The 14668-nt window shown below is 34.7% G+C and overlaps 1 protein-coding gene and 1 long non-coding RNA gene across 2 annotated transcripts; one reads left to right on the top strand and one right to left on the bottom strand.

Moving 5' to 3' along the window:
* The first annotated feature begins 5277 nt into the window (after positions 1 to 5277).
* Positions 5278 to 8098, top strand: LOC149218331 (ACT domain-containing protein ACR4-like). Its single transcript, XM_089383903.1, has 7 exons — positions 5278 to 5783; positions 5923 to 5968; positions 6144 to 6258; positions 6358 to 6425; positions 6511 to 7128; positions 7328 to 7432; positions 7573 to 8098. Exons 1-7 carry the CDS (start codon positions 5692 to 5694, stop codon positions 7921 to 7923), a joined length of 1395 nt encoding a protein of 464 aa, XP_089240029.1. The 5' UTR covers positions 5278 to 5691; the 3' UTR covers positions 7924 to 8098.
* A 60-nt stretch (positions 8099 to 8158) lies between these two features.
* Positions 8159 to 8878, bottom strand: LOC149218330 (uncharacterized). Its single transcript, XR_016249151.1, has 2 exons — positions 8383 to 8878; positions 8159 to 8350 (listed from the first exon to the last, which is right to left on the bottom strand). It is a non-coding gene; the product is annotated as an uncharacterized LOC149218330 (long non-coding RNA).
* Between the last annotated feature and the right edge of the window lie 5790 nt (positions 8879 to 14668).

Here is a 14668-nt window from a genome sequence, read left to right as displayed (position 1 = left end):
CTATCCATAAACAGATGGGTAAACAAAAGTACTCAACATGCCTATCTTCTTGTGGTTATTTCTTAGGGATATGGTATCAAAGTCACCTAATAAACTAAATAAACAAGATCATTGGCATCATCCAAATTATTATGATTATGAATATTAGTGTGGATATGTATCTAGCTCGGATTTAGGAACAAGTATTATATAGTTTGCTATTATACAACATTTGGTAAATATTTTGAGGGGTTTCAATCAAGAATCTAAAGACTTGGGATGAAACTTTGGTCTATATGCAATAACCTTATAATAGAGTTGTCCACATTTCTACTGGTAAGTCCCAATTTGAAACTCGTTTTGGATACTTTTCACCTTCACATTTGGATATTGTATATGGATAACAAAGACGATTAAGGAAGTATCTCACAGAGATGCATTAGGAGAAAAAACAAATATTGAAAAGATTAGGCAATCAATTTGCAAGTACATGAGACTCTAAAGAAGTTATAGGAAAAGTACAAGGCCAAGAATGATTAACATAAAACAAATAATTCATTTAGAATAGGAGATAGAGCCTTGGTTTGAGTTGAACAAGGAAAGCCTACAGGGTCTTGCTAAGAAGATAAAGGTTTAGGGTATGACCCTTTTGAGATATTGGAAAAATTGGGATATAATTCCTACATACTTAGTCTATCCCCATACATGCATATTCACCCAAGAGTGAATGTGGAAAATCTCAAACTCTGTGGCCCATCCATGTTGGGTTAGGAAGAGGACTAGGTCCTAGATTCACTCGAGATGCTTAGGTAAATTTTATAGAGGATATAGTTTTGTAGAAGAGGTCTATAAATACAATACAAGGGAAACATGTTCGGAAAATTGGGTTGAAAGGACAACTTCTAGGAAAATAAAAATGATACTCAAGGGGAAAGTAGAGGAAAAATTTCCTCACCTCATTTAGTAAAAGCTTATGGGGACCAAAATCCTCCCAAAATGAGGAGGTATGATTCAAATTAAATCATTATATTGTTTTTCATCTATCTTAATGTTTTCAAAGTGGAAAACTTGGAGGAATCAACTTGCAAGGTCATTTTTAGGCCATCATGAGGCATTAAAACAATGCTTTTTGGAGTCAGAACTCTCCCACTTAAGAATTGTAGCCATGGATGCTATTCTACACTCATAAACATTTCCAACAATGCAATAATTGCATCAATCAAAGTTTGTACGAAAATGTTATGATTCTCGCAACTTGACCTATCATGATTGAACACCATGACTCAAATGGCCCTAGTTACCCATGGAAAAGGGGCTAGCCACATGTGGGATATGAAGGATACTTAAGAAGGGTAAAAGTTGCAACTCTAATTAATAATTGAAGAATTCAAATCTATCTCTCAATTGACTATCGAGATTTGTAAAAATGAAGCCACTAGGAGGAGAAGGGGTTCCATTCTATTCAATTATATCTAGTTCCATAGTACAGATGAGCAACTAGGAGTGGTAATTAGAGAGCATAATAGAGGGGTTTAGTATTTTGTAGTAGCGTAAAAGGTCACAAGTCTCATGTAACTACATAAAGTGTGTCTTATGCTTTCTATGTGCATAATTTTCATTCCAAAGAAAAAGGGAGCAAAAAAACCTCAACTTCCAACTAGGTTTTCTCCCGTGAGGTTTTCTAAAGAATTTAACCTTCATATTATATATTTAGTATATTTTATTAGATCTATTGTGATGAGATGTAAAGCTGGATATCCATGGAAATTTGTGGATCGTTTTTTGGTATTAGAGTAGGTTTCTTTGGGGAATCTTGTGGGAAGTTGCAAGGGATCCAAAAATCATAACAAAAAAGTTACATAACTCTTACCATGGATGATTAGTCTATTCATAATAAAACTAGCCTAACAGAGGAGAGATTCTCAAATTTGGAAGCATAGGTTGATGATAACATGCATAATATCAACTTCTTTATAACAAATCTAGTGAACAAGCTTGAAATCAAAGAAGATGGAGGTTCCAATTTAGAGGTCAGATCAGAGGGGAAATTTGGGTATTACGAAGACCTAAGAAAGAGTCAAGGAAAGAACTCGAGAAAGAGAATCCAAGTTTGAGTGTCATTAACCATTCACAATCTCGACTAGTCAAGATGGAAGTGAAGTTCAACATAAACCCATACCAAGGTGAGATCAATGACCTAAAATTGAATCACTCATTGCAACAATTAGAAGTATATTTTACATTCACCACATATAGGAGGAGCAAAAATATCATTGCTAGAGAGATATGTCATAAAATGTTGGGAAAGTCATATGGAGACACTTAGGTTGGAGGGTGATCCCCTAGTAACTAAGTGGGATGACTTTGAAACACTCATAAAGTCCCAATTCTACTCTATCAAGTATGTAGAGGACCAATGGATCTAATGGCACTTTATGCAGAGGTTATAGGGGCAGAGTGTATAAGTGTACACCATTGAATTTAGGAAGATGGTCATCATGTTGGATATTGTTGATATATTTTCTTGTTAAGGCACAAAGTCAACCTTCTAGGGATTATTAAAGTTCCTTCTATGTTTTTATAGAGGTGGTACTCCTCTTTTAAACTTAGATTTTCCAATAAACTCGAATAATGATAAATTAAGCATTTAGTACATTCACACTTGTGAGTGGACAGTGTGGTAAAAAAATAAGAAATATGTAAAACATAACTAAATAATAATCTCACAAATGATTCATTTAATCATATCCATCCTTTCGCACGTGATGAGGAAGATACATCTGAATTAATATACAGAGAAAAAAATAGACAATTCAGGTATTTCAGAGAGCTTTAAATGATTTCATTCACTCAATATTATAAGATTCATAGGAGAACATTCACGAGACCTCATGCTTAATAAAATTATATGAAATCACAAATGTCGTGGACCCCTGAAATAGGTCTCTACAAGAGTAAAAACTATTACGAATTGGAATTTAAGTTTGAATAGAGAATGTGCCTAAAGCACTCCACAAAACTCATGATACTTAAAAAGATCAAATGTATTCATCCCTAAGGGACTAGGATGGGGCTCCCATGTACTGAATAGATAGTATAATAACTTGGAAGAAAGAAAACAATTGCAGTAAGGGATCGGTTTTACAACTGAACAACATAATTCATAAAGCTAGATGATCTAAGGTTGGGATGAAAAAGAAAAGGGAAATTGCATCAACAAAATGTAAGATACTCACAATGCAAAAGAATAAATGATAGAATGAATCCTTCCCCTTGCAACATCCATATGTTGGCTTTGCATGTTTGTTAATGTAGATGCTTTTGGGAAGTTATTCAACTTTAACAATTTCAGCTAACAATCTTTTAAGCCAATCATTAATGTACTCATTTATGGGATGATTAGTTACCTACTGTTTTACCTTGAGTGCACAGATTTCTTCTTCAATTTCTTTTAAAGTTGAGCATAATGATCAATGGCTACAAATATAACTAACCCTTGAATTCCTCTTCTAGGAAATCAATAAGACTATCAAACTCATTGGCCTAAGATATTTTGATGATGTTCAACTCTTCCTCCAATTGGTCCTTTGAAATCAACATATAATATTTAATCAATTGTGACCCTTCAAGGTCTTGAATGACCTTGATTACTTTAAAGAAAACATTACTTTTGTGATCATTAATCTTTGCACAATCAATTATGGCATTCTTTAATCTCTAAATTCTTGCAAACCATCCTCTTTGTATCTACTTTATTCACTTCCTTGATGGAAGTCCTTATTGATTTTTCTGAAAATATCTTATAGTGCAAGTGTTGTAATGAATGTATGTAAATCATTTTCAACATCATGATCAAGTTCCTTTTATAAATAATCAATAAAAGAAGATATTCTCTAAAAATTTTCTTAAATAAAAGCAAATATCCCATGCTTTAGAAATGATACTTAGTGTGATTAATGCTTTTCGCAACATAAGCCCAAATTCCACTAAGTAACTATGCTACCTTCTTTATATTTATTAAAAAATTATAAATATAAAAATATGTTTGAAAATATAAAACATAAAAAGATGGTTATAAGACTTAATAATAAATAAATTAAATTTTATTAATAAATTATATATATATGAGCATGGTAAAATTTAAAATATCAAAATTTTCAAATAAAATTATGTTTAATTTTTTTTAAAAATATTTCTCATTAAATTTATTATAATTTTTTTATTAATTTTTATTTAAATTAAAATGATTTAATTAAATAAAAATTATTAATGAAAATTAATATTAAATTTTTATTTTGATTATACAATGTATAACTATATACCTATTATCAATTTACATATATTGCAATTATTTGAACTCTTTGATATATAATAGCCAAAGATAACCCTCATGCACTTTATTGTTATTGATCTCCATTGTATACATACTTAACAATAGATACATTAATGTATTACAAATCAATTCAACTGGACCTAATAATTAAGAGCATGTGTTTCCTCCTAAAAAGTCACAAGTTCAAAACTAAAATGACAGAGTATGTATACCTTAGCAATGAAATCACAAAAATAAATCTCTTATCCCAAAAACAAAAATGTCTCATACACCAATTTGATACAACCTTAAAATTAGATAATAATAATAATTATTTCTTTTTTCATAAATTAATTAAAATTTTCATCGATTCATTCAATTCTAACAGTCAAATCCATTCAATTCTAACAATCAAATCTATCCCTTATCCTAAGGACAAAAATATCTCATACACCAATTTAATATAACTTTAAAATGAAATAATAATAATAATAATAATAATATATATATATATATATATAAATAAATTTTTCATCTATTAATTCAATTCAAATTTATACTTCATCAATGACAAATATTTTGACAAATATAAATAAGTAACTTAATTTTTCTATTTTTAAAATCATGCAATTAAAATCAATTAATGTACTACCAATTACACAGTTATGACGGCAGCATTCAATCCGTGTGAACGGCTCATCGCATTTATTCTTTTCACGCCTCATGTTTCATTTCCTTTCTCCACGGGGTACCAAGTAGTCACGGGGCCACGCCGCATGTTTCATTTTCTTTTTCAACGGGGTACCATGTAGCTCGATGCTTACGTGTCAATGCGCCTCGATCTATTGGCGCACATCTTTTCAGACATGACATGGTGTCGGCATCAATACGGCGAACTGAAAAAGGCCGGCGGGGCGCGCCGCCCTGGCTTAAAATACAATTAAGGGAAAATGCAGTCGGCAAAGTTAAGGGTATATTTACGGGTTAATATGAAGTGAAAGGCAGTGTAATCGAGGGAAGTGGCGTGGAAATTACGGTGTTTTAGAGCTGGACGGAAGGAAAGTAACAGAAACAGAGAAGGCGATCATACTGACATTATTTTTGGAGAATGAGGACGCTGCCAGGAAGTTGCAGGGATGTTTGAGGGATAGGTATCGCTAAATACGTAGAGTAGCGGTACGAAGCACAATTTCAGGACAAGACTTTGACTGAAGAGGATAATCAACAGAGCTTCAAAGGTATCTTACCATATTTCACTCGGGATACTCTACCGAGTTTCAAACATATGGATGGGATTTCCTCATTTGTGCACATAATTTGCCCTGATTGTTAGTGTTGCGTATTGAAAGGATTTGGGTTTGTATAAGGGGAGAAAGTTTTCTTGAGCCATTACCTGTGAAATGCCTGCCTCTGTGCCAGGAATGGATTGGAGTTCGTCTTTAGACGTGTATGATGAATACGAGAAGCTCGTTATACGAATGAATACGCCCAGGTTAGTAGTTTCTTCTGTGACCTTCCTTCTTCCTTACAGAAAATGGTTTTCTAATAAGTTGCTGCGGGGACTTTCGGTTTTTTAGGGAATTTTCGTTAGCTCACTATTGAGCAATCTTTCTGTTTTGATTTGATTTCAGGGTTGTGATTGATAACGCCGTCTGTGAAAACGCAACATTGGTGAGGGTGAAGCCCTTGGCTTTCTCAGTCTGAATTTCTTGAATACATCCTATGTGGGGTAGTTTTTCACTATGCATTTGTTCTGTCCAAATAGCGTTCGGGCTTTAATGAGAAATGACCTTCCAGTTTCCGGGATGTGGAGTTAAATTGGCAACTGATTTAGGGGTTTTCCTTTTTACAGGTGGACAGTGCAAACAAGCATGGTATTCTATTGGAGGCTGTTCAAGTCCTGACTGAATTGAACCTTAATATCAACAAGGCTTATGTTTCTTCAGATGGGAGATGGTTCATGGACGGTATGTTGTAATTAATGATATTATGTCTTATGTTTTTGTAGGTTAATACTCTTACCATTGTTTTAGTCCTGCTCCTGACAAATTCTTCTGCTGTGGCAGTGTTCCATGTCACAGACGAAAATGGCAAAAAACTTACAGATGAAGGCGTAATTGGGTACATTGAGAAGGTATGTATAAATTTCTTTCAAACCAGGGTTAGCAATAAAAAAGTATTTCTTATGTTTCCTGAATCATCCATGCGTTGTATTGCAGAGGTTGGCAACAAACCCTTGCGTAGTGCCTTTGTTTGGAAAACCAGCAGGTCTAGATGCAGCCGCTGAACATACGACAATTGAATTAACAGGCACTGACCGACCGGGACTGCTATCTGAAATATTTGCCGTACTGGGTGACCTAAAATGTAACGTTGTGGAGGCGGAGGTCTGGACTCACAACAGGAGGGTTGCCTGTCTTGTATATGTTACTGATGAGGACACAGGTGCGGCCATTGAAGACCAGCAAAAGATTTGTAAAACTGAAGAGCTCTTGTTAAATGTAATGAGAGGAAACAGCACCATCAGAGAAGCTAAAACGGTGGTGTCAATGGGATTCACTCACACAGAAAGGCGGCTTCATCAATTGATGTTTGCTGACCGTGACTATGATAAACTCGATGGAACTGGAGACAGGGCATCTCCTTCTCTCAAGGACAACGACAACGCCAAGCCTCTTGTGACTGTTGACAACTGTTTGGAGAGGGGGTATTCTGTGGTGACTGTTCAGTGTAAAGACAGACCTAAGCTTCTCTTTGATATCGTTTGCAGCTTGACAGATATGGAGTATGTTGTCTTTCATGCCACCATAGACTCTCAAGGCCCACAAACTTTTCAGGTAGAGCTCCAGCAACTATTAGGGACTTGATTTTTCATAGGATCTTTGTTTTTTTTGAAATGTTTATTTCCTAATTTGATTTTGTTAAACCAGGTATAGGTGGTTCCAGATCACATCCCTAATGGGATTAATATTGAATCTAAATTAGGTTAAAGAAGAGTTGGGGTATTTATTTCCGTTCTTCTCTTTTGTGATACAGGAGTACTACATCAGGCATACTGATGGTTACCCCGTTTATTCAGAAGCAGAGAAGCAGCGTGTGATTCAGTGTTTGGAGGCTGCCATTAGACGAAGAACATCAGAGGTATGACTCCAAGGATCGAATCCATGGTGGAAATTTATTCAAAACCCCAAGACTTGGGATTCCCGGTGCATTCAATTTGATCCTTTTTAAATGTTAGTCAGCTTAGTGTGAGTTTTGTTGATGATATTTTATGAATTCAGGGCATGCGACTGGAACTCTGCACCAACGACCGTGTTGGGCTTCTGTCGGAGGTGACTCGCATATTTAGAGAAAATGGGATGTCAGTTACAAAAGCAGAGGTGTCAACGCGGGGTGATAAGGTAGCTGATGTGTTCTATGTGACTGATACAGCTGGAAACCCCGTTGATGCCAAGACAGTAGAAGCTGTTCGCCAAGAAATTGGATTAACAATCTTGCAAGTAAAAGACGACTGTATGCATACAAAATCTCCTCCCAGGGAACCTGCCATCCGATTCTCCCTTGGTGATCTCTTCAAATCAAAGTCAGAGCGTTTTCTCTACAGTCTTGGATTGATAAAATCCTATTCTTAGATGTTGTATTTTGGGCCTCTTGCAATGGAATTAAGTAATCGCCTTTGAAGGTTGTATGTATGGACGATGGTTCTCTAAACACCATCGTCGTTCATCTGTTTTCCACTGTTACAATTACCTTGCTAAAGACAGAAATTGGTGTGATTCCAACAGACTTCAGACTGAAATTCTCTAAGATATTGGTACAGCAATGCCAGGATCGAGAAAGCACAATACCACTGGGATTTGCCAAATATGATTTCTTGATAAACAGAAGACCAGCAATGGAGAACTATTCACCACACTGGCTGAACATGGCCCAGTCATTTGATGACCCAGGAATTGCGAAATTGACCTCATCGTAGAGAAGTGTGCAAAATTGGTAGAACTGAAAGAAGACCGCGCTAATTACAGTGGTGGTAGGAGAAAGGAACTAAATCCACCTAATCTAGAATTGCTTAAACAAGTTGTACAAATTACAAGCTGATAAATAGTCTTTGTTCTACAGAATGACAACTCTTCAAACTAACAGGTAAAGACCATTGATGAATCACAGTGTTAACATAGATTCTAGTGCTTGACATAGATACTTAGCACTTCTTGGCCTTGTAGGAAGTAAAATACTCCTTTTAGCCACTGGAGGTTTCCTTTGAAAAGTAGAAGGCACGATCCCAAGTCTATCTGCAAGAATTGGGCAGACTGATGGAGAAGGCGTTGGATAGTACTGGACTTCTTGCTGAACATCTGAATTTGAAAGGAGTGTGATTTGGTAGGAGATTGGTACAGCACGAGGTGACAATTTGGGGCAATTGCTGGTATTTTTTGCTTTCCTTCATCGAATAGGAACTGCACACCACCTTTCTGTTTAGAGATTCCCGGTCAGTGGTATGTTTTCGCTGGATCAGCTAATACAGTGCTTCCCCCTTTTCTTAAATCATTTGAATCCGCTGGCACTTCTGATCATTTGCACTTCTTATACCGTTGTATTGATGATGTAAAATATGTAAATAATTGTATAGCAAATTCAATGGAGTTGGCCTCTGGATAATCATAGTTCATTGTTTGTGATCGACTTGACTGGGGGTTGGCCTCTGGATGATCATAGTTCATTGTTTGTGATCGACTTGACTGGGCGTTGGCCTCTGTTATAGCTCTGTATCCTCTGTTTCTTTATCAGCCCATAATAATAAAAGTTTATTACAAATGTGTGTGGTGCTTGTTTGTGCTATTGTTCTTTGTATTATGTTTGGCACTTTTTATGAAGTAACCTCGATGATGATACTTCAGGTATTTCGTGGCAATGTTGATTTGCTGTGTCTGATTTATAAGATTTCTGTTGTTATTTCACGGGAGGTTGCTATGCTCTGTATCATCTCCAAGTGCAGCCGAGGATAGTTAACAATAAATCGTGAACTCCTGTGGAAAATGAGCTTTCAAAGGATCTAAAGAAAGTGAATTCTCAAGGAATTTATGTTTTATTTTTAAAAGTAGGGTTTTAAGTATATCACAATGTTCTTTAAATGTCCTCAAGTCAATGGTAATGGTTGTTAGAGAGCCGTGGACTTACAGGAACGAAGAATAATGGATTTCAAGAACGAAGAATAATGAATTTCAAGAAAATGTTGTGTTTAAAGATATCTTTAGAGTGTTGAAGTACAAGTAAGCATTTCCTGACATAAAATAGATAACTAAATAATTTTAATGATAAGACAATCGGTATGATCAATTTATATATGGCTTAAAAATGGCTTAAAATTAAAAGTAACTCATCTAAAATAGGAAAAACAATCAACATCTTAAATGCATTTGGATCTTCATCTCAGATACTTTGATTTGCAAAGCTTGGGGATCTATTTTAGATGCTTTGACTTGCAAAGCTTGGGGACCTATCTTAGATACTTCGACTTGCAAAACTTGGGGACCTTGGACGAATCTAACCAATTAGTAATTTGACCTTCCATTGTGAATCAACAAGAATCAAATTGTATGATGAAATTGATGTTTCAAAGCTCATTTGTCAACACAACTATCTTAAACTTTTTAGAGGTGAAATTGTCTTATGTACACTCTACCATGATTGCAATTTTTTAAATCCATAGAAGGTCAAATTGTATGATGAAATTGATGTTTCAAAGCTCATTTGTCAACACAACTATCTGAAACATTTTAGAGGTGAAATTGTCTTATGTACACTCTACCATGATTGCAATTTTTTAAATCCAAAATATAGCTCAAAGTTTCGTAAACTTATCTTTTGTTAATGACTTTGCAAAAATATTAATGATGTGATCACTTATCTTGCAATAAATAAGATTCACAATATCTTTATCTTGTCAAATAATTGGCATGAAGCCTCCACATAACAAGAAGATTTTGTAGTGCATAATACGTTGTTATCTATTCCTCAAATGGGAAGCCAACCTCATCCATTATGTGGATTCACATTGATTTTGTCAACATTAAATGCACCCTTATATTCAATTTTAGTGGTCAACAATTCTGCGTCTTACAAGACCAAAGTAACAGACTAGTTTCATATTCTCAATGCAGTACTTCATACTGTGCTAATATGTATCTTTCATAAACAATCCTTTTTGTGGCCTCTAAGCAGCTCTCTTTCATATCCTACATGAATTTGTAGGCCACACTAACATCAAATAATATATCAAATCTGCTATGAATCAAGTAAATGAGGCTCCAGTAGTCTTCTTGTAAAGAGTACCATTAATTTTCAAATGCACACTTAAGTCAATTTCTCCCTGGATTGATATGGTGCCAAAAATGGTTTATAGTGTTCCATCCTAAACATGTATAATGAATGGCAATATATATTTAGGTAAATAAATATATTGTTATCCATTTGCAAAAATTGGCTTCCATAAAGAAATACAACACACTTAGGTTTGTAATTTTAAATATCTCTATTTATTGATTTTTCATACCCAAAATTAGGTTGACACTACTTCAATTTATGATTAAGTCACCAACATGTAAGTATTATCACTTGCAAATTTATGATTAAGTCACCAACATGTAAGTATCATCATTTGCAAAATATAAACACTACAATTAAATTCATGATGCTTGAAACCAAAACTAATAATCAATCAATCTTCTTATACCACACTATGGAGGCTTGCTGCAAAGTGTAAAAGGATTTCTTTAGTGGACAAACAAGATTGTGGCCCTTCTCAAAACCTTGGGTTGCTTGATATAAATCTCCTCATTGAGAACACCATGTAAAAAAATTTGCTCCATATAAATCTCCTAATTGAGAACACCAGGTAAAAAAAACTATTGACATTCAATTGATGTATGTTATAACTCTTATACAGAATGAATAGTGTGTGAAAGAATAAGTAGATAACAGTTCATATTTGCAATAGGTGCAAAGATATCAATGTAGTCAATATGATCTCATTGAGAGAAGATTTTTGTCACAAGTAAATTTATGTTTCTCAATAACACTTGCAGAGGGTAAATTTAGTCTTGTAGACCATTAGACATTTCATCACATTCTTTCTTTATGCTTGGGGAACTAAGTCCCAACTTTTATTTTTCATCAAAGGAATTGCACTCTTTAGTCATATCATTCTCCCATTTAGATTAAACTTGTGCATCTGAATGTCTATTGAGATCAATTCCTTTAGGATACATGCCATGAAAGCAACACTAACACACTATTTCTATCAAGTCTTTTTTGAGTCATTTATCGTACCTACATTAACATCGATTGGGGATGGGTGACCCCCTGGGAAGTCCTGGATACCGGGTGCAGGCCTTGGAAGTGATGATTGATGATATGTGATTCATTTCACTAGTTTCAATCCCACTGCGTCGCCCCTGTGATCATCACCAGATGCAATGATTGCTAAGTGAACTATTCAAAAATCATGAGAAATTAGTCAGTGACGACTACCTCTCATGGAAATGGTCATACGTGAATGACTTACTTAACGCAATTGAATCCCAAAATGATAACTAATATAATGCACTGCGTAAACTCTAATACTTAAATTGAAAGCGAGTGAAGGGATCTCTACTTGAATGGTTCATGAGGCGCAATACTCGCTAAGGTTTTGCAAATGGGGTAGCAAGTTAAGTGGGCTTGATTGTGGGGAAAACTCCACAATTAAGCATGCTTGAGCCAAAGGCGATTTGGGATGGATGACCTTCCGGGAAGTCCTGGTACCGGGTGCAAGCCCGAAAGTGATGATTGACACTATGTGATTCATTTCACTAGTTTCAATCCCACTTCTTCACCCCTGTGAGCATCACCTGACGCAATGAGTGCTAAGTGAACTATTCAAAAATCATGAGAAATTAGTCAGTTACGACTACCTCTCATGGAAATGGTCATACGTGAATGACTTACTTAACGCAGTGGAATCCCAAAATGATAACTAACTTCAATTGTCTTAGTCAATCATTGGAGAAGACAAATGTTCCTTATAGATGAAATTTTTGTATCAGATTCACCGTAAGAATTCATAATCAAATGATTAGATAAGCCATTGCTTGTAGTCAATTATATTGGAAAAGATCCACTCAAAAGTGAATTCCGTTAAACTGGTTGACTGCCTAGTGGAAAAGCTAGTCAATGCATTAGTTAAGGTTGTATAATAATACGCTGACATAGAATTTGTCCTAATCTCAAATGCATCATTGCTTAATAATCCATATGGGGACTTTAGTTTGGCAACCCTTGGAAGTCTACTCATTAAAAGACAACATCCCACCTACAAATAACCTTCCATTTTATTAGAATTAAAAATTTGTAGGCATTTGGCTCATTAGAGTGGTGCACCATAATAAAAGCACGAGTCCTTGTGTCTAGCATATTTCTTCCATTTTGAGGTGTGTGAGGTGCAAATATCTACCAAGATACATCACATTGTGACAAGTAGTTCTCAAAGTCCTCGTTGAATATTCCACTCCATTGTCTGATTTTAGACATTTAACACACTGATCATATTGATTTTTAGCTAATTCCCTAAATTATTTGAACTTTTCAAAGACATTTATTCACAAGTGTATTTGGATAATCATCTATAAAGGTTAAAACATACCTTACACCTGCGAAGAATATTTGATATATTCTATAAATTGCACCATGAAAAGATTCCAACTATGTCTTGATTTCTAAGCCTTCGTTGTCTCAAAAGCAACCTAGTCATGCTTTCTAAGCATACACCCTTTACATACAACATCAAGAGGTCCTACCTTAGGTATTCCATTAACCATATTAAGCTTGGCCATTAATTTTATACTGCAAAAATTCAATATCCAAGTTACTTGTGCCAATTTTTTCTCTGAGTATTGGTCCAGGGTATGAGTGCAATTGGTCCTTCATCTTGCTTATGGAAATCATGGAACTCATACTATTTATTTTTAGGATCAAGAACAACTACAATCACAACAAAAACAAAGTCATTGTTAATATCTTTCACAACAAATCTATAAAGCTAGAATTCAATGTTCTTTTTAGTTTGGGTTAATTAGTGTACAAAGAATGAATTGACACACAATAGATTATACACATAAATGATCACGCTATTCTAACATTCATTTCTACCACAACCAATGATAATGGATACATAATCCTCTGCATCATAACATTTCTTCTTTTATAGCTTATTCAATTAAGTAAAATGAGAAGAATCCTTAGCCATATGATGGGTACAATTAGAGTCGACTATCCATTTACTATTAGAGGTGTAAGCACATGATACCTAAAAACACTAACAAATAAATTATAGTTATTTACCTCACCTTTTGGAAGTAGATGTCGTAGGCCAATCAATCAACTAGTTGACACTTCACCCTCAAGCTTCTTGAACTTAGTTATTTACCTCACCTTTTGGAAGTAGATGTCGTAGGCCAATCAATCAACTAGTTGACACTTAGCCCTCAAGCTTCTTGAACCTATCTTACAACAAATCTTCTTGACATGTCTTGTATTTCAACAATATCAACAAATCTTACACTTCTTACCTTTGGTTGATCATAATACTTATGCTAATCAATCTACTTGACACAATCCTTATCATGGTACATTCCATGATCTTTCCTTTGATTGTACTATTGACCTATTTCTCTATATTTCTCTCAACCTTTGACCTTAAGGAAATGAGCCCCCTGTTTAATCTCACGCTTACCTTCATTAAGAGATCTATTTGGTGCGCTAAAAGAATGAAGGGTATGATAGTCCGTACATTCCTCTTTTTCTATAAGATCGACTAGTGCACAATGTCAAATGGAAAACAACTTAGGGTGTCTTTAGATTCATCAAGATTGGTGCTATATGACCACCTTTCTTCATAAAATAATTTCTACATTCAACCAATTTCGACTAAGGATCTTTCACCTAAATCAAACAATATTTAGCCTTTCAAAGGAGAGAGAATTGAGAGAGACCAATTATTTCTCAATTTGCATAACTTGGGCTTTCCTTTGTTTTTTCAAATAATAGCTTCAACTTACTCTGTGCTTATTCCAAACTTGATTTGAACAATAGACCTTGCTTATATTAAGTGAATATCGTTTGAGATGTAGGCCATTATAACTCTTACAACCTCCATTGGGGAAATTTTGAGATAAAAAATGGGCCTAAAAATTGTATGAACAAAATTAATTTTAAGAGAACCAATAGAATTCAAGATGATGATGTCATCGCCAAGGGTAAATATTTTGGAGGGAAAATAAAACTATTTTTTTTTTTTTAAATTGTATGTTTTACTTATCTCCTTATAATTTTACTCAAATA

This window comes from Pinus tabuliformis, chromosome Q, assembly GCF_031772625.1.
Source record: "Pinus tabuliformis cultivar Carrire ecotype Pingquan chromosome Q, CPIR1, whole genome shotgun sequence".
NCBI classification, from domain to species: Eukaryota; Viridiplantae; Streptophyta; class Pinopsida; order Pinales; family Pinaceae; genus Pinus; species Pinus tabuliformis.
This window is presented reverse-complemented; position numbering and strand designations above follow the sequence as displayed.